The sequence below is a fragment of the Dipodomys ordii genome, unplaced genomic scaffold (genome assembly GCF_000151885.1).
Source record: "Dipodomys ordii isolate 6190 unplaced genomic scaffold, Dord_2.0 Scaffold141, whole genome shotgun sequence".
Lineage (NCBI taxonomy): Eukaryota > Metazoa > Chordata > Mammalia > Rodentia > Heteromyidae > Dipodomys > Dipodomys ordii.
The window spans coordinates 571787-593098 of record NW_012267357.1 but is presented as its reverse complement, the minus strand read 5'-3'; the positions used below and the strand labels follow the sequence as shown (position 1 = coordinate 593098).

The following is a 21312-nucleotide window of genomic DNA, read 5'->3' as shown; positions in this document are numbered from 1 at the left end:
CGCCGCCCGTGGGGTGGGATTTCCTTCTCCGCCGCCGCCGCTGCCGCCGCCGCCGCCGCCGCGGATCCCGCGCCGCGTCCAGCCCGCCCGACCCCGGCCCGCCCGGCCCCGGGGAGGGATGCGGCGGCGCGGCGCCCAGGATGCCCCGCAGCCCCGGGACGCGCCTCAAACCCGCCAAGTACATCCCGGTGGCCACGGCGGCCGCGCTGCTGGTCGGCTCCAGCACCCTCTTCTTCGTGTTCACGTGAGTCGGTGCCGCGTCCGGGGCTCTGGGGGCGCAGAGAGGGGCAGCAGGTCGCCGTTTCCGGGGGTGAGGTGGGGGGGGTCAGGGGCAGCGGCCCGCTGGACTGGGAGGGGCAGGGGTGCGGCAGGCGGGGCGGGGCGCTGGCCGCAGCTTGGTGAGCCCCTATACTGGTTGAGGGGCCGAGGCCCAGTATGCATTGGTCCTGGGGCACCTGGGACAACTGAGTCCTGGGTGGGGACAGCAGTGCTGGCTGAACGCCTCTGAGTGTGCCTGGCAGGCCCTGGGTGTGGCCGCAACTCTTCCCGCACACAAGATCAGGAGGGGACGGGGGTCACCCATCTGCACTTCTTGCCTGCAGCCGTGGGAGAGTCTTGGGTGGCCTCCCAGCTGGAAGCCCCAGGCCAGACACAAAGTTGTTCCTGCGTAGGTGTGGTCTGGCTTGTTTGCCACATGCTTGTCCCGCAGTCATTGGCCACCCCTGCCCTGGCTGGCCCTCTGCCCTCCCTTGGCAGCTCTCGAGACCCCAATGGTTATCAGAGTTGAAGAAAGCCACGCTGGGCTGGACCAGGGACAGACATTTGTACTGCAGTGGGCTGGCTGTGGGGGCGGCCAAGACCTTAGAGACCGGCCTGTGTAGTCTCAGCTTCTTTGCATGGGCTGTCTTACTAGCCAGAGTGACCTGCTGATCTTCCGTGGTCACAGAGTCACTCTAGAGATTCTTAAAAAAATCAGAGGACTTTAGGCTTCACTTGTGAGGATCACTGATCTTTTACCCTTTCCACAAATTCTAATAAGGGGTCTAATACAGCCAGACTGATGACCATCTCTTCCCAGGGAGGGAAGTCCCTGAGTGTAAGAGAACCTGAGTGGGCAGAGAAGCCATCCTGGTACCCTTTCACCTTCTAGAAGCTGGAGGGGTTGGGGGGTGTTGTAGGAGAGTGCTGTGTGTCTGTGTGTGTGTGCATGTGTGTGCATGCATGTGCATGTGTGTGCACGCACATACACATGTATATGTGTGGTGAGGCTGAATTAGGTGCCTGTAGAAGCTTGAGAGCCCCTACCTGGAGGCTGGGGTGGGGTAGTTGCAGGCTGCCAAAAGTGGGTTTAAAAAAGGCCTGTGTGGACGGGCTTATTTCTAGCTCTAGAGAGCCAACGTGTTCTTGTCACTCAGATGTTGCTGACTGTGGGGCAGAGAGGGGTGGGCGGTGGTGGTGGGGATTAGGGAGCCAGGCCCCCCCCTTCTTTTTTTTTTTTAATGCTGTTACTAGGGCTTGAACTCAGGTCTGAACACTGCCTTTTAGCTTTTATGCTCAGGGCTAGTGCTCTACCACTTGGGCCATACCTCCACTTCCAACTTTGCTAGTTAATTGCAGATAAAAATCTCTTGGACTTGGCTTTGAGCCTTGATCCTCAGATCTCAGCCTCATGAGTAGCTAAGATTATAGGCCACCTGCTCCTGTCTTTATTAGCGCTCCTTCGGGGAATGGGCCCAGCTGAGTGAAGGTGTCTATTCTGGGTTCAGGTGCTGTTCAGTGTCTCCAAACTTTAAAACTAAGGTGTATTTTCTATGGAGAACTTGTGAACTGCAGGGGAAAATGTTTTAAAAGAAATCAAAATTTATCTCCAAATACCTCCCCCTTTTATCTTCTCTAGGGTCCTTAGCACTCTGGTGTCACCTCTGTATTACCTGGGCCACATGTTGGCTTACATTTGTTGGCCACTCACCTATGAATTATAAGATTACTCCTGTGAGCTTGATTTCGAGTGTGTGTGTGTGGGGGGGGGCGCGTGCGTGCGCACTAATGCACGCCAGTACTGAGGCTTGAACCCAGGACATGGGCACTGTCCCTGCGCTTTTATGCTTAAGGCTAGTGCTCTAACCACTTCGAGCCACAGTACAATTTCTGGTATGTTGGTAGTTAATGTAAGAGTCTCATAGACTTTCTTGACCGGGTTGGCTTTGAACTTCAATTCTTAGATCTCAGTCTCCTGAGTAGCTAGGATTATAGTGAGCCACATACCCGGTTTGGCTCCCTTTTTAACTGAAACTGGGTTCTGGAATCATGGACAGTGGCCCTGTTAAGGTGTGGGGTTTCTTTTGGGCACAGTGCCTCAGCCTGTGTGTGGCCTGATCTGACCTCAGCTGGCCTGGGAGAAGGTGGGGTTGATACCCCAGTATAATGGGGACTCAAGAGTGCTCTAAGATCCCATGTGTGGTGGAAGCCTGGGACCCTAGCCTGCCCTTCCCTGGTCTGTTAGGCTCCTCCAGATGGCTCTGTTTCTGAGAAGGTGGTGGGCTGTGTCAATTCTGGGTAGGTGGGGGTTCAGGTGGGTCACGTTGGTTGGGGGTCCTCCTCAGGATGTTTTTCTTACTCCCTCAGTGCCACCTTCCAGTCATGTGTCTAGGTCTAGGCCCAAACACCTCAGACAGGACCCCAAAAGGGGAGCCACTTCCTACCCTGCCCTTGGGGCCTACTTCAGGTGTGGCTTCTTTGTTCCTTGGATTTTTCTAAATGATTAGCGGTCCTGGGGGTCTCCACTTTGAATTCAGTGAATATGAGTGTCCCCCCATCTAGGGCAGATTCCTTTCACACACCAAGTGGACAGTGGAACCTCAGGCCTGAAGGATCAGGGACCATGCTCACAAAAGAGGCAGGGCTGTCAGGATGGCAGGGGATGTCCTTAAGAAAGGTTGGGTATGGGAAGGATGCCCAAATGTGGAGTGCAACCTCTGAGGACAGGGTGCATGGCAAAGCCCTCCTTCAAGAAGCCTTCCTGGGTTCTTGCTAGCATTTATGCACCCCCACCCCACCCCATTCTCCAGCCCCCAGGGACATAGAATCCCTTTTTGAAGTGTTACAATGCCAGGCTGGGTCAGGTACTGGGAGGAGTTCCAAGGCCTTTGGGCCCTGCCTCTGCCCTGCCTTTCCCTAGAGGTAATTTTCAGAGAGACAAGGAACTTACCCTACTGAAGGCTGGGACTGGCAATCCCAGAGCTGGGTTAGGCCATCTTGTCTCTGTTTGTAGCATCTGGGATGGTATGGCTGGTCCCCCAGATGGGTCTGAGCCCTTTCCCTGCTTGGAGGCCCAGCTCAGCTAACAGTTCAGGCCTGGGAACCACCCAGCCACATAGGCCTAGGTAAAAGAAGCTACAACTAGGGCCTCTGGAGCAGAAGTCGGAGGGGTAGAAGAAGTTCAGTGTGACTCCCCTGGCATAATGCACTGGTATGACCTGGGGAATCCCTGGCCTCTTGCGCCTCACTTTCCATCTCCCCAAGTGTCTATAGGGACTGTATAGATGGGTGCAGCTGTTTCACAGTCCAAAGGCCCTATCTGGAATGGCAGGGCAGAGTGGCTGCTGACCTGGGGGTCCTGGATACCCCCATGGGCCAGAGTTATTCTCAAATGCAAACAGTGTTAACGAAGAATCTGATTTAAATGAAAACATCTTAGTTAAAATTTTCCATTCCACATTTAGCTGTGGCAGACATTCTGTCCCCAAAACCAGTCCCCCCCCCTCCCCATCTCTGGGCGGTGTCTCTCTGTTGGGACCTCCACCCTGGGTGGAGCCCACAGTGGTGGCTGATGTCCCAGCCATGTCCCTGTGGCTCAGAAGACATGGCTGGAGCTGGAGGAGTGCTCTTGGCCTCAGAGCAGGGCCCTCAGACCCTCTTGGCTCCCAGCACCACTTGAATCAGCTAGGAGAATGTCTTAGGGAAGTGGTAGCCCCTGCCCTGTTCATTATAGGCCACATGATGCTCCACCCAAGAATGGGCCTGAAGCCTGTCTGTCTCTTCATGACTCTTTTCCCTCAAGGTAGGGCAGGCAGGGTGGGCCCATCCTGTAGGCCTAGGCTGGAATGGAGTCCTGTTCCTCACAGGTCGAGGAGCCTCCTGGAGCGCAGGATGCTGTTTGTGCTATCCATGGGGCAGTGCGAAGCTCAGAGAGGCAGAGGGGCTTGCATGGGTTACCTGCAATGGCCAGCCAATCCGGGGCTAGACAGGGCCAGGGAAAGTAGGAGGAAGGGTATATCTGGACATGTGTCTATTCACATGTGACTATGTGCACGTCTCTGTGCGTGAACACATGTGCAAGCATGCTTGTGTGGTATGCATATGTTCCTTCATATGTCTTCCTGCATGCATGTGTCTCTGACATGTGGATGTGTTTGTGTGTGTTCATGCACCTGTGCTTTCATGTCTACATATTTACCTGTGCCGAGGCCTGCATATGTACAGACATACCTTGGGGCATGTTTACATGTGTGTTTTCCTGTGTGTTTGAGCCTGTATGCGTTCTTTCTCCCTGACTTAGCTCACAAGCTTTCTGAGTCTGAGTCCTGCCTAGGCCCTAGAGGTCTGGCCAGTGGGCCTGTCCCCCTTAGGAGGGATCTAGGCCAGAAGGTCCCTCAATGGCACCTGGGAGAGATGGGAGAGGACTGCTCCTGGACCCAGTACAAGCATCAATGGCTGGAGATGGTTGGGAGAGCAGGGACTCAGGTCCCAGTTAGAGAAACTCAGGCCTTCCTGACACCCAGCTAAGCCCCTGGCCCCCCAGGCCCTCCAGTAGGCAGTACAAACCCATCATGGGCTACCTAGAATCTCAGTGCAATTGCTGCTCTGTCAGTGTAAATTTTCAAACATGGCATGGCACTGCCCCTACTGGTTCCTGGGCATCTCATTCAGGCCTTCTGAGTCCACTTGGCCTGGCAGGGTATTGAGGCTTAAGGAGGGCACCATTAGTACAGCCTGCTCCCTGGCGGGGAGCTCTAGTTATTGTGCCCACCTCACAGGTAAAAGCTGAGGCCAGTTCAAGTGAGGGCTAGGAGCTAGGTTCTGAGCCTTGCTCAGATGCAGGCAAGCTCCAAGACCTCTGATCTTTGTCTCCTTGTCTATAAACAGGAACATAGCAGTCTGCATGGCTAGGAGAATCAAGTGCCAGGTGCATGCAAGATTGGCTCTGTGGATGCAAGGACAGAGCCCAAGGATACCCTCAACACATGCCCTCCAACCCTTAGCGAGCATCTCGCCATCCATGTCTGTGTGTGTCTGCCTGCCCCCATTTCTAGCCAGTCCCAGGACTCCTTGGCTCTTCCTTTCCTAGAGCAGCTGTTTCTAGGATTTAATGCTTATCTGTTACTATCTTGAAATTCTCAATTCTTTAACAAGGGGGTCTACATTTTTATTTGCACCAATTTTGTAGCCAGTCCTTTCCGAGAAACACTGTCAGAAGCTTGCTCATGCTGCCCAAATGGGGTTGGAGGGATCTCCCATCCCCCTGAAGGAGGGGCTAAGCTGGTTTTTGCACGATGTGTCTTGCCCTTGCCTGTCCTCACCAGCATTTAGGGAGCGGTCCTGTCTTAGGGTTCCAGTGGGGCTGCTGGAGGCTGTTGGATTGGAGGTCATCTGTATGCCGGGTGAGGTGGAGAATGGGAAAGGAAGGCCTGTGAGGCTGCTAGGGTGAGGGGTGGCTGAGGAAGGTCCTCCTGGCTGAGGGACCCCTGAGGTCACAGTCACAGCCTGTGTCCTTATGATGTACATTCATAATAGCCCAGAAGCAGAGGAAGGGGCAACACGGCTCTCGGCCCCACGGAGGGTGCTGCCGTGGGAAGCAGTCTTTAAATAGCCTCTTGCTTTCCACTAAAAATAGTTCTGCTGCCATGGAGGTGGTTGCTGGGGCGGCAGGGCTGGCTCCTGGCCAAGGCAGGCGTGGGTGCCTGGCATGGACAGTGTGCACTGGGGTGGCGGGCAGCCATGGGCCTCCACACACCCTGCGGGTGGTCACCCTCACGCCATCCCCATGGTCCAGGGCAGCTGTGGGGATTTCCACCTGCCTGACTCCACAGAGGGTCTGAGTGTCAGGAGGGGAGGGAGCCTCTTTCAGGCCCCTCCTCTTGTCACAGCAGGAGAGATCGAGACTGATCTGGGTGGACTTGGACACACTGCAAGATTGAGGCTAGGGGCTTGAGGATTGGCTGGTTTCCATGGAGGGCATTCTAGATAGGATCTGTGAGGGCTGGCGCAGACATTCTGCAGAGAGATGTGCAAGGCCCTTCCAGAGAGGTGTGAGGGGAGCCAGGAGTCCTGGAAGGCTTCCCGGAAGAGGAGGCGAACTTGGAGCCAAGCAAGTACTGTGGGGTGACAAAGAGATGGGAAGGGGTAGGAGCCTTGTGCTTTTCCAGCATCTCTAAGCTTTCTTTGCTGCCATCTGGAAGGCAAAAAGAAGGGGCTGTCTGGGCCACAGCCACTATCCTAAGGAAGTGTATATTTGTGGGTGGTACCCTTCTTGCATTTGTTGACCCAGGTGAGGGGCCAAGGTGAGGCCTAGGTCTAACCTCAGTTCCTAGCAGGTCGCCAGCCTATGTCCATAGTAGCATGTGGACATTGTAGGCTGATTTGCCATCCTGAGTACTCACTTCCTGTCTGTGCCCCCCTCCCCAGGGCAGGGGAACTAGGAAAGTTGTAACTGAGCTGGGAGGACTTTCATGGCTTTGGTTTGAGCCAGTCTTCCCAAGTGGTGTGACCCAGGCTGATGGGCTTCTCTGAGCCTGTTTCCTCAACTGAATTATGTTTGAGATGGTCCACAGGGAGGGTGGTGGGGGTCTCAGAGCTGGCATGTGAGGAGCCTCCAGTGGTTGAGCCAAGCTGCCATGACGGCGATGGCCTCCCGCTGGCACCCTCTCAGGCCCTGCTGGTGGGCACAGCTGCATGCAGGTGACCATGCATCAGGGCTCTGCCCCTCTCCTCCGTGCCATAACCCTCACAACCAGCTCTCTGCCCCACTGTCCATTGCAGGTGCCCATGGTTGACAAGAGCCGTGTCCCCAGCCATTCCTGTTTACAATGGCATCATCTTCCTCTTTGTCCTTGCCAACTTCAGCATGGCTACCTTCATGGACCCTGGCGTCTTCCCCCGAGGTAGGGCCCTGTGCTACAGGGCTGCAGTAGTGGATGAGCAGCTAATGTGGAAGAGATGTGGGGGTTCCCAGTGGATGGGCTGAGCAGGGATGGGTGACAGGCTCTCTGGCTAGAAAGTCTTCCTGCATCCTTGACTCCCTGCCTGGCTTTTGATCTGCAGCGGATGAAGACGAGGACAAGGAGGATGACTTCCGGGCCCCACTGTACAAGAATGTAGACGTGAGGGGAATCCAGGTCCGCATGAAGTGGTGTGCCACGTGCCACTTCTACCGACCGCCACGCTGCTCACACTGCAGCGTCTGTGACAACTGCGTAGAGGTGACTGTCCAGCTGCCCCCCATCCCCCTCTACCCAGGCCCTCTACCTGTCCCTGTCTGTCACATGTCCTGATGGACTGCTTCTGCCCAGGACTTTGACCATCACTGCCCCTGGGTCAACAACTGCATTGGGCGTCGCAACTACCGCTACTTCTTCCTGTTCCTGCTCTCACTCAGTGCACACATGGTGGGTGTCGTGGCCTTTGGGCTGGTCTACGTGCTGAACCACGCTGAGGGGCTGGGAGCTGCCCACACCACCATCACGTATCCTTGATCCTTGATGCCCCACCCCAAAGGCAGCATGGACCAATAACATGTGTTGCAGGGGAAACTGAGGTTCTTAGGGACCAGTCAGTTGCTGGGTGGGAGATGGCTCCTGCGGGGGAGAGGGTGGATATCCCTTGGTGGGCAGGGGAGATATTTGTCCCCTGGGTACTTGCTCCTTGCCTGTTGCTAGTGGCCTTAACGTGCCAGCATGGCTGTCATGTGTGTGGCTGGCCTCTTCTTCATTCCTGTCATCGGCCTCACTGGCTTCCATGTGGTGCTGGTCACTCGGGGGCGCACCACCAACGAACAGGTGCAGATCCTGCCCAGAACTGAGCCTTGGGAACCTTTTATGAGGTGGTTTGTGCAGCTGGGAGAGGAGAGGCTCAAGGTGGGACCATGCCTGCCCTATCCCCTGCACTTCTGACTGGTGGACATTGCAGCCACCAACTTAGGGCTTGGGAGTGGTGCAGCTCCCCGCAGGGCTGACTCTGCCCCAAGCTGCCTCCCAGGAGGACCACTTCTGAGGACCCCCAGATGTCTCTGCCTGTCCCCCTGCCTGCCCTGACTTGGACCCTGGGTGGCCAGACTGGCTGAGGGGTCCCGTGTCCACAGGTGACTGGGAAGTTCCGCGGGGGTGTGAACCCCTTCACCAGAGGCTGCTATGGGAACGTGGAGCACGTGCTATGCAGCCCCCTGGCGCCCCGGTGAGGCCCGGCCTAGGCAGGGGGGCAAGGGGGCCTATGCCGGGTGTGGGGTGGGCAGCCTCGGACCCTCAGCCTGGTCCCTCTCTACTCTTGCCAGGTGGGGCTGGCCCTGCCCTTGGTGTGTGTTCACAGCCAGGTCGCTTGGCCGCTGACCCCCCTGCCCCTGGCACAGGTACGTGGTGGAGCCACCCCGGCTGCCGCTCTCCCTGAGCCTGAAGCCACCCTTCCTTCGGCCTGAGCTCCTGGAGCGAGCTGCACCTCTCAAGGTCAAGCTTAGTGACAATGGGCTGAAGGCAGGCCTGGGCCGAAGCAAGGTGGGGGCCTGGGCTGGAATGGGAGAAGGGATGGGAGTCAGACCCTTGGAGCAGGGATACAGGCAGACTGGAGAGGCTAGCTGAGGGGCAGAGATGCCATGCTGGGTCCCCCATCTGGGTGGTGAAGGCCCAGAAGAGGTGGAAGGGGAGGGATTAGTGGGCAAATTCTCTGTAGGGGTCCCAGGACTACAGGAAGAAAGCCTCAGTTAAGTGCTACCCTTTGTCCAAGCCCCACCCACCACTAACCCCACCCCTCCCAGTCCAAAGGCAGCCTGGACCACCTGGATGAGAAGCCACTGGACCTCGGACCACCACTGCCTCCCAAGATAGAGGCCAACACCTTTGGAGGAGACCTGAAGACCCCAAGACCTGGCAGCGCTGGTGAGCTGGTGTAGCCACACTGGGAGAGGGACATGGATTAACCTGCATTAGACCCTACTCTGATAGTGGTCTCTCTCCCCAGAGAGTGCCCTATCAGTGCAGAGGACCAACCCGCCAACACCTGCCATGTACAAGTTCCGTCCTGCCTTCCCCACTGGTCCTAAGCCACCCTTCTGTGGGCCTAGTGAGCAGGTAAGGCCATTTCTCCCCCCACCCCCCCCGAAAGGCCTGCCCCTCAGGATGGCCTGCCCATGACCTATACCTTGGCGAAGGCCCCACCTGGGTCACAGAGGACCATGTGCACACCTGCAGCGCCCCGCACTGTAGACATTCTGAGCTAGGGTTAGTTAGAGGGGAACGAGGTAAGGTGTTCTGGGAGGGGCTGGTTCTAATGGTCTCAGCTTAGCATCTCTGTCCTTTGGCTGGCATTACTCATAGGCCATGTGGGCAGCTGCATTCCCAACAGTGCATGCGTAGAGTGCCTAAAATCCCACTCTTACTCACTCTGTAAGGCCCATGGGAAGCATTTGGGATTGGAGATTTGAGAAAGCACATTTATTTTCCCCAAGTTCAGTATTCAGTTGTTCATATCTTTGGAGCAGGTAGAGGCTCTGGTTAGTGGAACGATCCAGAGTCCCAAGTATTCCCAGTGATGCTATCCCTCATGGAGGGCCACCCTGAGAGGCAGGACTACAGCTCGACCCCATGCATCTAGACCAGCTTCACCACTAGGGATCCTTTCTCCTGAGAATCCATGTCCTGCTACATTTACCCCAGGGGACACTGGACAGGATAGTAGTCTGGGCCTCCTGGCAAAGGGTCTGGTCTCAGTAGGCACGCAGTAGTAGGCCTGTCCCACTGTGAGAGTTACCAATGGCTGGGAACAGGGGTTCTAAGCACCTTCTCCACATTACTCCTTCCCAGACCTGACCTGCATATCCAGGTCATGTGTGTCCTCGCCTCCTTTGGGTTGTGTGATTTCCGTGGTCCCACTCAGTCTGAGTAGCAAACCCCTATCCCCTCCAATCACAGTCACTGCCTGTGACTGTGGCTGCCCTGAGCAGGTGGACCCTGGGCGAGGTACAGTCTAGGATTGCAGCCCTGGGGATGTGTAGCAGCCAGCTCTGACCTGGATCTTTGTGTTGGCCTAGGCCCCTCCCAGGGAATGTGGGTCAGGCCCCTCACAGCCTTCCATTGCCTCTGGATTCCCTAGTTTCCTTCCATAGTGGGGAGAGAGGTGCATGGTCAGGACACAGGAACTAGTATCAGCTAGGGCTTCTGCCATGGAGGATGTGGCTGGAATTATAGTCTCCATGTGGACACAGAGCCCAAGGGTGGCTTGCAGGCAGAGTGGTGGGCAAAGCAAAAGTGGCTTGTTTACCCACAGGTCACAGGCCCTGATTCCCTGACCCTGGCAGACGACAGCACTCACAGCCTAGACTTGGTGTCTGAGCCCAGCCTGGACCTCCCAGACCTTGGGCCTGGTGGCCTACACTCCGCCTATCCACCGTCCCCGCCTCTCAGCGCCACTGATGCCTTCTCGGGTGCTTTGCGCTCCCTGAGTCTCAAGGCTGCCAGCCGGAGGGGTGGGGATCATGTGGCTCTGCAACCCCTGCGCTCTGAGGGTGGGCCCCCTACGCCCCACCATGGCCTCTTCGCACCCCACGCATTGCCCAACCGAAATGGCAGCCTGTCCTATGACAGTCTGCTTAACCCTGGCTCTCCCAGTGGCCACGCCTGCCCGGCACACCCCTCTGTCAGCATGGCTGGCTATCACTCACCCTACCTGCACCCTGGGGTGGCGGGTGACCCACCGCGGCCCCCACCCCGTAGCTTCAGTCCCGTGCTGGGACCCCGGCCTCGGGAGCCCTCTCCTGTGCGCTATGACAACCTGTCGCGGACCATCATGGCCTCCATCCAGGAGCGCAAGGACAGGGAAGAGCGAGAGCGGCTGCTGCGCTCCCAGGCTGACTCTCTTTTTGGCGACTCTGGAGTCTATGACACGCCCAGCTCCTACAGCCTACAGCAGGCCAGTGTGCTGTCGGAGGGTCCCCGTGGCTCAGTGCTGCGCTATGGCTCCAGAGATGACCTGGTGTCTGGGCCTGGCTTTGGTGGTGCCCGCAACCCTGCCCTGCAGACATCACTGTCCTCTCTGTCCAGCTCTGTGAGCCGAGCACCTCGGACATCCTCTTCCTCCCTGCAGGCTGACCAGGCCAACAACAATGCCCCAGGGCCTCGGCCGGGCAGTGGCTCACACAGGTCACCTGCACGCCAGGGTCTGCCCTCCCCACCAGGCACTCCCTGCTCACCCCCTTACTCGGGTCCCAAAGCTGTCGCCTTCATCCACACGGACCTCCCGGAACGGCCACCCACGCTGGCTGTGCAAAGGTGGGTGCTTGTTGGTATGGGTGGGCCTCCCTGTGCAGGACAGCCAACCAGCCATCTCTTGGCCTGGTACCCATGTGTCCTGAAGACCTATGGTTATGGGGACAGAGTGGGGTTATCCTGCCCTGAGGGCCCCTAGTTGCCCTGGATAGGGGTGATCTGCCTCTGGGTACACTAAATATGGGAGAGGCAGAGCATATAAAAGGGCCTTGGGGTATCTTCCTTGGGAGTTGGTTCCATATGAAATGTAGGCCTCCTTTGGACATCTGACTGTATGCTACTTCAGGAGGCTGGGGCTGAGGGCACCATCTTAATGAAAAAATCTACCATACAGAGTCCCAGGAAGTAGGGGCCTCCCTCCTGCTTATGGATGGGGTGGGCTGGTAACCGGCTACTCACAGGCCAGGTCCAAGTGGGAAAGCTGAGCTCATGAATAGGATGTGGCATTGTCACAGCATTGTCCTGGCTCTGCCCCAGTCAGGCCCCAGCCACCGAGTACAGTCATAAAGCTTCAGCAGGGATCTCTGTCCGGGTTACTTAGCCACAAAGGGGTCCGGGGGCACAGCTGCAAATGGTGTGGCTCTTGAGTAAGGCTTCCCCACCCTATACTCTCTTCAATTTTTTTTGGAGTGTGGGGGGGAGTCAAGGAAGGGGCAGCCAAGGGAATAAAGGGGCCCCTCCTTCTTAGTCAGTGCTGGCCAGGTCAGAAGGCAGGATGGAAGCCCTTTATTTTCCTTAAAAAATGTACTATGCAGGGTCATCCTCGGGCTTCCCAGCTCAGGACATCAGGATGGAATAGCAGTACCTTAGGGCTCTGCCAGTATCAGCTGAGGGGGATTGAGGGTCCCAGGAAGATGACAGTGGTGAGGACACAGCTGTCCGATGACAGCAGGGACTGCCCGGGATCCAGGACACAGGGCTCCCATCCACGTCTGTGTGCGTCCTGTTGCCCACCATCTTGTGTTCACTGTGGGCACGTGTATATGTGCTTATTTTAATGCAGGGACCACCCTCAGCTGAAGACCCCCCCAAGTAAGCTTAATGGGCAGTCCCCAGGCCTGGCCCGCCTGGGGCCTGCTGCTGGCCCCGTGGGGCCCTCCGCCAGCCCTGCCCGGCACACGCTGGTTAAGAAGGTGTCCGGCGTGGGTGGGACTACGTACGAGATCTCCGTGTGAGAACGGACTGCCACTCATTCACCATGGCGCCCCGGGGATCAGAAACCCCACGGCTGCTTCCCCCATCCCCACCGACTTCTCTGCCCCAGGGAGATGAGGCTGCCCACGCCTGGTGTGGATGCATCAGCAGGAGAGCGCGCCCTGCCTCCACAAGCCTGTTGCTATGCCCTGGACCTAGCCACCCACTCATCTGCTCATGGGACACACAGGTTCCCAGGCGAGGCTATGGGTCCGTGCCACTGCTGGCGCACTGACGGGGGACCCCGACTGCTTCCTCCATCAGCCAAGCTCAACTCTGCCACCCATCACCCCACCCTTGTCTCTCCCCAGACCCACAGCCCCATGATCCACCACTCCCCCTTACAGAGCTGAACCTCTGACACCCTGCTGTCCCAGCTGTTCCTAATGCATTGCCTTTCACTGATCTGGCTGGAAGCTTGTAGTTTGGCAAGGTCGATGCTTCTGCAGGGGGTGTAGCCCTTACCTGCTCTGGGTTATGACAGATGGGTAGACAGACAGACATCCAACTCTGGCAGGAGTCCTAGCTCCATGGTGTCCAGTCTTGCCCGGCCGCTGGGTTTGTGTCCCCGTGTCTGTGTGCTGTGCTGCTGTGCCATGTGTTAGCGCTCGGCCAATGCTGTCCATTTCATCGAAGCCTTAACTTCTGCTTTTATGCTCTTGTGGGAGGCCATGGGTGGCAGGTGGGAGCAGGCATGGGTGCCCTATGGCTGCCCCCCCCGGGGGATGGAAAGACCTGGAGCCCCTTCTCAAGCCCTCAGGCCCTCCCTGCCAAACTGGAGAATCCTTACCCCCAAGGCATTCAAAGGCCCTGGCCCTGCCCCGGCCAGTGCCATGCGGAAAGCACATCGGGGAGGGGGGTCAGTGCTCCCCCTCACGTCAGGGACCTGAGTAAGCACATGGCAGCGTCCGCTTGCGTTGTGTCTGTTTTATGTTTTTATATTTACATCTATATATCTATAATTTTATTAAAAAAAGAAAAAGAGTCACTTTCCTTTCCTTGGGCAAGGCCAGGGCTGTGGGTCCAGGGCCCCAGGGAGCAGAGGGAGGGTCTCAGGCAGGGTGGATAGACTGGCACGGGGCAGTGCATTCTTCAGGGAGAGGACTCGGGCAGTGGGGCTGGTGGTGGGTCTTCAGCTGGTGAGTATAAGGGGCTCTTGGTAGTTAAGTATTTAGGGAAACTGAGGCTGCAGCTGCCCCAAGTGGTCCCCAGGATACCAGGGGTATGACATGGGACCTCCAGCTGGCTAGGGGCCCTGTAGGAAATTGCTGTAATGACTGCCATATGCTACTGACAGGATTGGGATATGGCAGGGCTTGGACAGCTTGGGCAGGATCTGGGAGGCTGGGGTGGGCATGGGTGGCTCAGGGAGGGGGTGTCTCAGATGGTCCCACAACCCTACCCCACTCCCACCCTGACCTCCACTTTTCTGCTTCTCTCTCACGGACGCCGCGGCCCACAGAGGGCGAATTGGCACCTGTAGCCATGGATGGGGGTGGCGTGGCCAGCCCAGGGGGACCCCTGGCCTGCACCTGTGCCACCTTGGCCGTCCTGAGGACCGCCCGTCACTGCGGGCCCCTTGGAACCAAGCTGCTGGGGCACCCCCTCGCGGGACCATGTGCCGTCTGCATTCGGCTGCGTCCAGCCTCTTCCCCAGCCTCTCAGGGCCCTAGTGGGATGCCAAGTAGGCAGCTCTGGGACCCTGTAACAGCCCAGCTGAGACCCAGGAAACCAGACTGCTTTGGACCCTGGGTTGAGGCTGAGGGGGTCCCCTCTCCACCAGCCACATCTTGACTGACCCCACCCTGCCAGGGCCTGTGACCCTGTGTCCAAGAGACCTCAGGAAGTCCCCCACCTGCTGCAGGGCTCCAATGCCCCCATTTGGGGTGGCCCTAGAGTTGTTGGGACCAGCAGGATTCTTGCTCCAGCCTTCCTTCCCCTCTTAGCACTTTAAATTAAGCCACTTCTTCCTGGGGAGCCCAGGCCTCTGTGGGCAGAGCGGGGATGGGGGGCCTCAGGTCACCCCTGCAGGTTACTGCACTGCCCCAAACCTGTCCCCAGCACATGAACAGATGCCTTAACTTCCTGGAGCTGTCAGCCAGTAGGATGAGCCTGACCTGCCCAGCCAGCTCTGCCCCTTGTCTGCCCACCGGCTCCTATCCCTGCCTCTGCCCTGCTCTGGCTCCACCTGAGCTGTTTGCATCCAGGACAAGGCCTAGCTCAAAGGGCTGGGCCTGCCAACCCTGAATGCCCCAGGACAGAGCAGGACAGAGTCCTGCCAGCCCTCTCTCCTGCACAGGGCCCCTGTCCCAGGGTCCACCCTGAGCAGCAACTCTTTATTTCTCCCATTTCGGGACAAGAAAGCCACAATGCTTTTCTCTATTCCAAAAGGTACCCCCTTCCCTCAATTTAATTTCCCCAATAAAATTTTTGGTGTTTACTTCCATTGCTCTGTCCATGGGGTCGGAGGGGGGGCTTGTTTGAGCCTTGGGCTGTGGCAGGAGGCTGGACTGGACAGGGACCCTGGGTGGAGACAGCCCAGGTGGGTGGCAAAGGTACAGAGCAGGATATGTGAGGGTCATGAGGTCAGTGAGCTAGCTAATTCAGGGTCCCAAGGTCCCTGGGAAAGGTTGGTCCTGGGGGTGAGAATGAAGGACTCTGCACCTTACTTTCCAAGGAAAGCCTCTTTTGATACCCTCAGGGGCCCGTTTCAGAGCGCTATTCATGCCAGACAGATAGGGAAAACTAGATTCAGGAAAGCCAGCTGAATGTTGGGGCTGAGATGGGGGTCCCACCCCGAGAGACCCCCCCCCCCTCCACACCAGATCAAATCATGGTATTAACAGCATCAAAACCTCTACCCCCTCCTCGTTTCCATGGAAACAATTTCAAATGCCAAGCTGTCATGACTATATGTCCAGCTGTAGGCCCAGCCCTCAGGACAGACCCCACTTCCACCCTTCTCCGCAGCTCCTGGCGGGGATGGTGTGCAGCAGTACTGTGGGCAAGGGCGAGCAGAGCCACTGGGCACCTGGGACAGCGCCGTCCACCTGGCCTCTTCCTCGCTGGGGCTGTGGGGCTACTGGGCCTCCGGCCTAGAACGGCAGGAAGTCATCCACTTCGAGGTGCAGGAAGGGGCCCAGCAGGGCCCGGAGTTTCCAGACAGCAGCTCTGCTCAGCAAGGGCGGTACCAGCCCCTCGAAGGGTGTGGGGTCCACCACGTACACGTAAGCAGCAGTGCAGGCCAGCAGGGCGCCCAGCAGCAGCCTCAGGGCCAGCAGCCTGCGGGTGGTGGTGGTCAGGGGACAGGGGGTGCCCGCAGGGACGGTCCAGGGGAGACTGGGCTCTGCCTGCAAGGTGACCTACCAGATCTGGCCCTTGACACCCTCGGAACATCCCAGCTTCGGTTTCTTTTTCTGTTGGGGAGGGGGCTGCGTCAGAGACTTTCCCTGAGGGCCACGGCAGAGGGTGGAGACTCTTGCTTCTGGGGTACCCACGATGGACAGGGATTCTAGCCATACCCACATCCCTGATTCCCAGGGAGAGCTTTCTGTATCCACTGCCCTCTTTGGGGGGCTCTGTCTCTGGGGGCCTTCTCTCTGGAGTCCATTCACCTGCATCCCCCTTGGCAATGCCCCCAGATCTCCAGCCTGGAAGGGGTGTGGGGTGTGGGCTCACCGCTGTGCATGCTTTTTGCTGCTCCTTCCTGGCCTGAGAGCGGCACTGGGCCCTCTCCCTGGGGAACCACACAATCAGAACCAGATAACCCTCATCCTTAGTCTGGGGTATGCCCTTAATATGGCAACTGGGAGGGGTGGGGTTGGGCCCACACCACCCCCTCCTGGCTCATCCCGGCCTCAGGTCCCCACATCACCCCAGAATCTCTAGCTGAATGTCCTCCATCTGATCTAGCACACCCCGAATGTCCTTCTTGAGGTTCTGTGGGCAGAGGGATGTGAGATAACACCTCCACCCCAACCACCCTGTCCCTCCTCCCACCTCTCACTGCCGCCACCCCTCCTGCCCTGCCCCCTTGGCCTCCTGGGTATCAATTTTGGGGGGACCTACCAGGAGTCCGGTGGCCTGATTGTTCAGGGCCATGTGTACTTCAGCCACACCATCCCAAACCTGGCAGCAGGGAGGCTGGGTCATATTGGAGAAGCAGGACCCACTAGAGGCTCCCCTGACCCACCCCCAGGCCAGGTGGGCACCTCAGTAATAGCCATCTTCTTCCTCTCAAAGGACAGTCGAATCTGTTGCAGTTCATTCTGTGTGGGGAGGGGGTTTAGTATGGGCACAAGGAACCCCGATCCCAGGCCCAGCTCCTTCCACCAAGGCCCACCTGGGACTGCTGTACGAAAGCCTCTTCACCCCGACAGAGCTCCTGCCGTACTAGCTGCACAGGTCCCCTCTCTTCCAGGGACCGGGAGCTGATTGCTTCTGGAGACTGTTGGGAGAGCCCCTCAAATCAGCTCAAGGCTGTGCCTAGGCTGCCTGGGGTGTGTGTAGTTATGTGGGGCCCCAGCGTGGCAGGCAGTGACTTACCCAGGTCACAGCTGTGCAGCTGGAATGTGTACACAGGGGCAGGAACTGGGGCCCTGGCGCCAGGAGAGCCCCCAGCTGCTCGCGAAGATCTTGGTTCTGCCTTTTCTGGGGTTGGGAGGCAGAGAAATGGGCCCACCTCTCAGGAACTATTGTCAGGCTAGAAACAGGCTGGGGCGAAGGGAGCAGCCTGGAGCCTATCTGGGGGGGGTACTCACCAAGCTATGGTTCTCTTGTGCCAACTGGCGGAAGGATTGTTCTGCAGCTTCCAGCGGTCCATTCTGGTGCTTTGAGGAGCCTGCCCTGGACAAGGCTGGGGTCCCTCCTCCAGGTGGTAGGGGTGGTGGGCATGGGGCAGGTCTGGGTCCTAAGGTGGAAGGTCCCCCATGCCTAGGGGCCTCCTGTTCTCGCTCTGAGTGTGGATGCCAGCTCCTCCCCAACCCCGTCTCTGCCTCTCCTTGTCTCGGCCCTGACAGCTCTCTCCCTCTCTGCTGCTGCCTCTCTCCTTCTTCTTTTTCGAGAAAGATCTCTGATCCTTTGAACCCCACCCTGTAGCCCCCACCATTGGCCCCTGGAGCTGGGAAAGGCCTTGCAGTCTCCACTGATTGAACAGAGGGAATGGGGAGCAGGCAGGGCCACCTTACACATCCCTGGCATGGCTGGTCCAGGCATCCTCCATGGCTGTTCGAGGCTGGGGCTGGGGGACATTGAGGGTGGGAGTAGACACAGGGACTCAGTGATTTTGGCCCCTCCATTTCTCCCTGTGACCCCCAATCCAGGCTGCAGCCTGGCTGACTTGCCACTCTCTTTGAGGGCAGTTTGGATGTCTTGCTGGCTCACAAGCCCGCTCTGGTGGGGATGGTCATAAAGGCCTGAGTGCAGCTGGGGAGGTCACAATGGGAGGGGCTGGGGTGAGAGGCAGGCCCCTCCCGCCTCACTGACCCTGAGCCCCTTTAACCATGTCCCCATCTCTCCCCCTTCCTTCCTTTCTTTTCTGAGAGGGGGTGGGGTGGGGAATATGTATGTGTGTATCTTGGGGCTTGAACTCAGGGTCAGAGCACTGTCCTTTAGCTTTTTTTTTTTTTTTTTTATGGCTTTAGCCATAGCCTCATGTACGGCTTTTTGGGTGATTCATTGGAGATCAAGTGTCTCATGCCCAGGTTGGCTTTGAACTTCGATCCTCAACTCTCAGTCTCCTGAGTAGGTAAGATTACAGGCGTGAGCCACTGGAGCCCTGCTGTGGAGGAACATTCTTTGCAAACAAGAAACCAAGTATGATAGGAGTGGCCTCTGACTTGGTCTCCTCCAGGGTTCTGGCCCATGGGCATTGTCTCCAGCTGCTGAAAAGTGAATGAGAAGATCCAGTCAGACCTGATCTAGAACCTGTGGCCAAGGCTAGTCAAGTCACAAACCCACAAGCCACTGAACTCTGAGCTAAATCATAATAGTTTGCACTGTAAAGCTTTGGAATGTTCTGGAATAGATAAGGAGAAACTTGTGGGCCTGGAAGCTTCTTATTCCAACTTTTCACTGGCTGGGTATTAGGCTGAGGAGAAAGTCAGGTTGGAGAGTGTCCTTTGCCTCCTACCCCAGGAAGTTTTTGTTTGTTTGCCTTAAAATTTTTTTTTTTTTGTAGCCGGGCACTGGTGGTTCATGCCTGTAATCCTAGCTACTCAGGAGGCTGAGCTCTGAGGATTGTGGTTCAAAGCCAGCCTGAGCAGGAAAGTCTGTGAGACAGATTTCCAATAAACCACCAGAAAACCAGAAGTGGCGCTGTGGCTAGAGTGCTAGAGAGCTAGCCTAGAACTGAAGAGCTGAGGGACAGTGCCCAAGCCCAGAGTTCAAGGCCCAGGACTGAAAAAAAAAATTGTGCTGATAATAGGGCCTCATGATCTTGCTAGTTAGGCTGATGCTCTATCACCTTGAGCCACATTTCTAGCTTTTTATTGGTTAATTCGAGATAGTCTTGGATTTGTTGAATCTCAGCTCTCAGCCTTCTAAGTAGTTAGAATTGTAGGTGTGAGCCCCTGGCACCTTTGCTTACAAGAGAGATTTTTATTGATTGATTGGTTAATTGGTGTTAGTAGTGGGACTTGAATTTAGGGCCTCTCAAACTCAGAGGGCTTTTTAGCGTAAGTCTGGCACTCTACCACTTGAGCTATACCTCTACTTTTAGCTTTTTGCTGGTTGATGGAAGATAAGAGTCTCTGGGGTTTATTCGCCCAGGCTGGCTTCAACCCATGATCCTCAGATCTCAGCATTCTGAGTAGCAAGGATTGAAAGGATGAGCCACCAGTGACTGACCCAACCTAGTTTGAGGGCAGGAGAGGAGTTTCTTAGGACTCCATGAGCCTTCTCTGACCACAGGGGCCTTGGATTTCATGCTGACACAGGGTGTCTTGTTGGTTAATGTGCAAGCCACCTGATGGGTATATTATACTTATTTTCAGTGCTGAGGATGGAACCCAGGGTTTTGAGGATGCAAACCAGGTATTCTATTGAGTGATATGCCCCATGGCCTGGTGTTTTGAGAAGCAGTATTTCACTGTTTCACTGATAAAAATCTTTGCAGCTTTTCTGGCTTGTTTTGAATTCCCAGTTGTCACATGGGCTTTTGGGGTTATTATGCATTCTTACCCTTTCCCCACTCCTTTTTTTTTGTTTGTTTTCTAAATGTCTTTGTCACTGGTAAGAAGATTTTCTTGGATCTTAACTCTCATTCTATATGTATATGTGTTGCTTAATGACAAGGACAGCTCTGAGAAATTTATTCAGCAATTTGATGGCTGTATAAGTGTCATGCAGTGTGCCTGTACAAGTCTAAATGGGAAAGCCTCCTGCATACCTAGGCTACATGATCCCAAAATGTAGTAGAGTCCATGATTGCACTAGGGTAATGATTTATAAGCCAACACAAGATTAAACACAGGAGAAAATGGGGCAATCAAAGGCACAATAAACATGAGACATTTGAGGGATGCTGCTGGCAGAGCTCAGCAAAATGTTTTACAATAAATTCTCTCTCTCTCACACATCTATCTACCATCTACTAACTATCTCTCTCTATATATCTATAAAACACTTAAAATAATAACAAGTGGAGCGTTGGTGGCTCATGTCTGTAATCCTAGCTGTTTAGGAAGTTGAGATATGAGGATCTCAGTTCAGACCGGCAACAGCAGAAACATCTGTGAGCCTTTTATCTCCAATTAACCAGCAAAAAGCTGGAAATGGAGCTATGGCTCAAGTAGTAGAGTACTGGCCTTCAACACCACCACCACCAACAAAACTAAAGGAGAGTTCCCAAGTCCTGAGTTCAAGTCCCAATACTGGCACACAAAAATAAGTAGATAAATAAAACAAAAAAGTATAGTAATTGAATAAACCAGCAAACATAATAATTTATTGTTATTATTATTGACATAATTGTGTATATTGCGTACACCTGATCAGCGAGGGTTTTTGTTTTCTGGGGGCCTAGGCATTGAGCCCTAGGAACTGTCCCTGAGCTGCTTTTGTTCAAAGCTAATGTTCTATCACTTGAGCCACAGATCCATTTTTTTTTTAGGCTAATGGGAGATGAGTCTTATAGAATTTTTTGCCCGAGCTGGCTCTGAACTGCAATCCATAGATCTCAGCTTCCCAAGTAGCTAGGATTACAGGTATGATTGTAATCCAGGATTGCAGCTGGCACCTGGCTGCAAACCACTAGGTTTGTGAACACCAGCTGCACCACCAACGTGAGAAGTGATGTCATGATGGTGATGACACTGATGTAGATACCAGTTCTATTATAGTCTTTTTTTTTCACTCTCCAGTGGTGAGGATGGAACCCAGGGCTTTGCCATGCTAGATAAACATTTTACACTGAGCCCTCTACACTTCCAGCCACTCCTTTACAATCTCTTGGAGCCACCATGCTTTATGTGCACTATGGATGATCATAATGCGTTTAGACACCACTTGGCTGTTTACCTGTGTTTTTAAAATGCTCTTTGCAAGTCCATCATGAGGCTTGAACTCAGGCCCGGGGCACTATCCCTGAGCT

At 55.8% G+C, this 21312-nt stretch overlaps 2 protein-coding genes across 3 annotated transcripts; one reads left to right on the top strand and one right to left on the bottom strand.

Annotated features, from left to right (window-relative positions):
- Nucleotides 1-52: 52 nt before the first annotated feature.
- Nucleotides 53-15106, top strand: Zdhhc8 (zinc finger, DHHC-type containing 8). 2 transcript variants are annotated; one of them, XM_013031601.1, is made up of 11 exons: nucleotides 53-244; nucleotides 7039-7160; nucleotides 7321-7478; nucleotides 7569-7741; nucleotides 7952-8054; nucleotides 8357-8448; nucleotides 8621-8762; nucleotides 9023-9143; nucleotides 9226-9335; nucleotides 10531-11531; nucleotides 14185-15106. In XM_013031601.1, exons 1-11 carry the CDS (start codon nucleotides 141-143, stop codon nucleotides 14393-14395), a joined length of 2337 nt encoding a protein of 778 aa, XP_012887055.1. In that variant the 5' UTR covers nucleotides 53-140; the 3' UTR covers nucleotides 14396-15106. The 2 variants fall into 2 exon arrangements, with proteins under 2 accessions (XP_012887055.1, XP_012887056.1); XM_013031602.1 differs by having other exon boundaries at nucleotides 12532-14267.
- Nucleotides 15107-15817: 711 nt separating this feature from the next.
- On the bottom strand, nucleotides 15818-16948 carry LOC105997222 (single-pass membrane and coiled-coil domain-containing protein 2). Its single transcript, XM_013031556.1, has 6 exons — nucleotides 16934-16948; nucleotides 16791-16850; nucleotides 16597-16661; nucleotides 16401-16458; nucleotides 16089-16138; nucleotides 15818-16004 (listed from the first exon to the last, which is right to left on the bottom strand). Exons 1-6 carry the CDS (start codon nucleotides 16946-16948, stop codon nucleotides 15818-15820), a joined length of 435 nt encoding a protein of 144 aa, XP_012887010.1.
- Between the last annotated feature and the right edge of the window lie 4364 nt (nucleotides 16949-21312).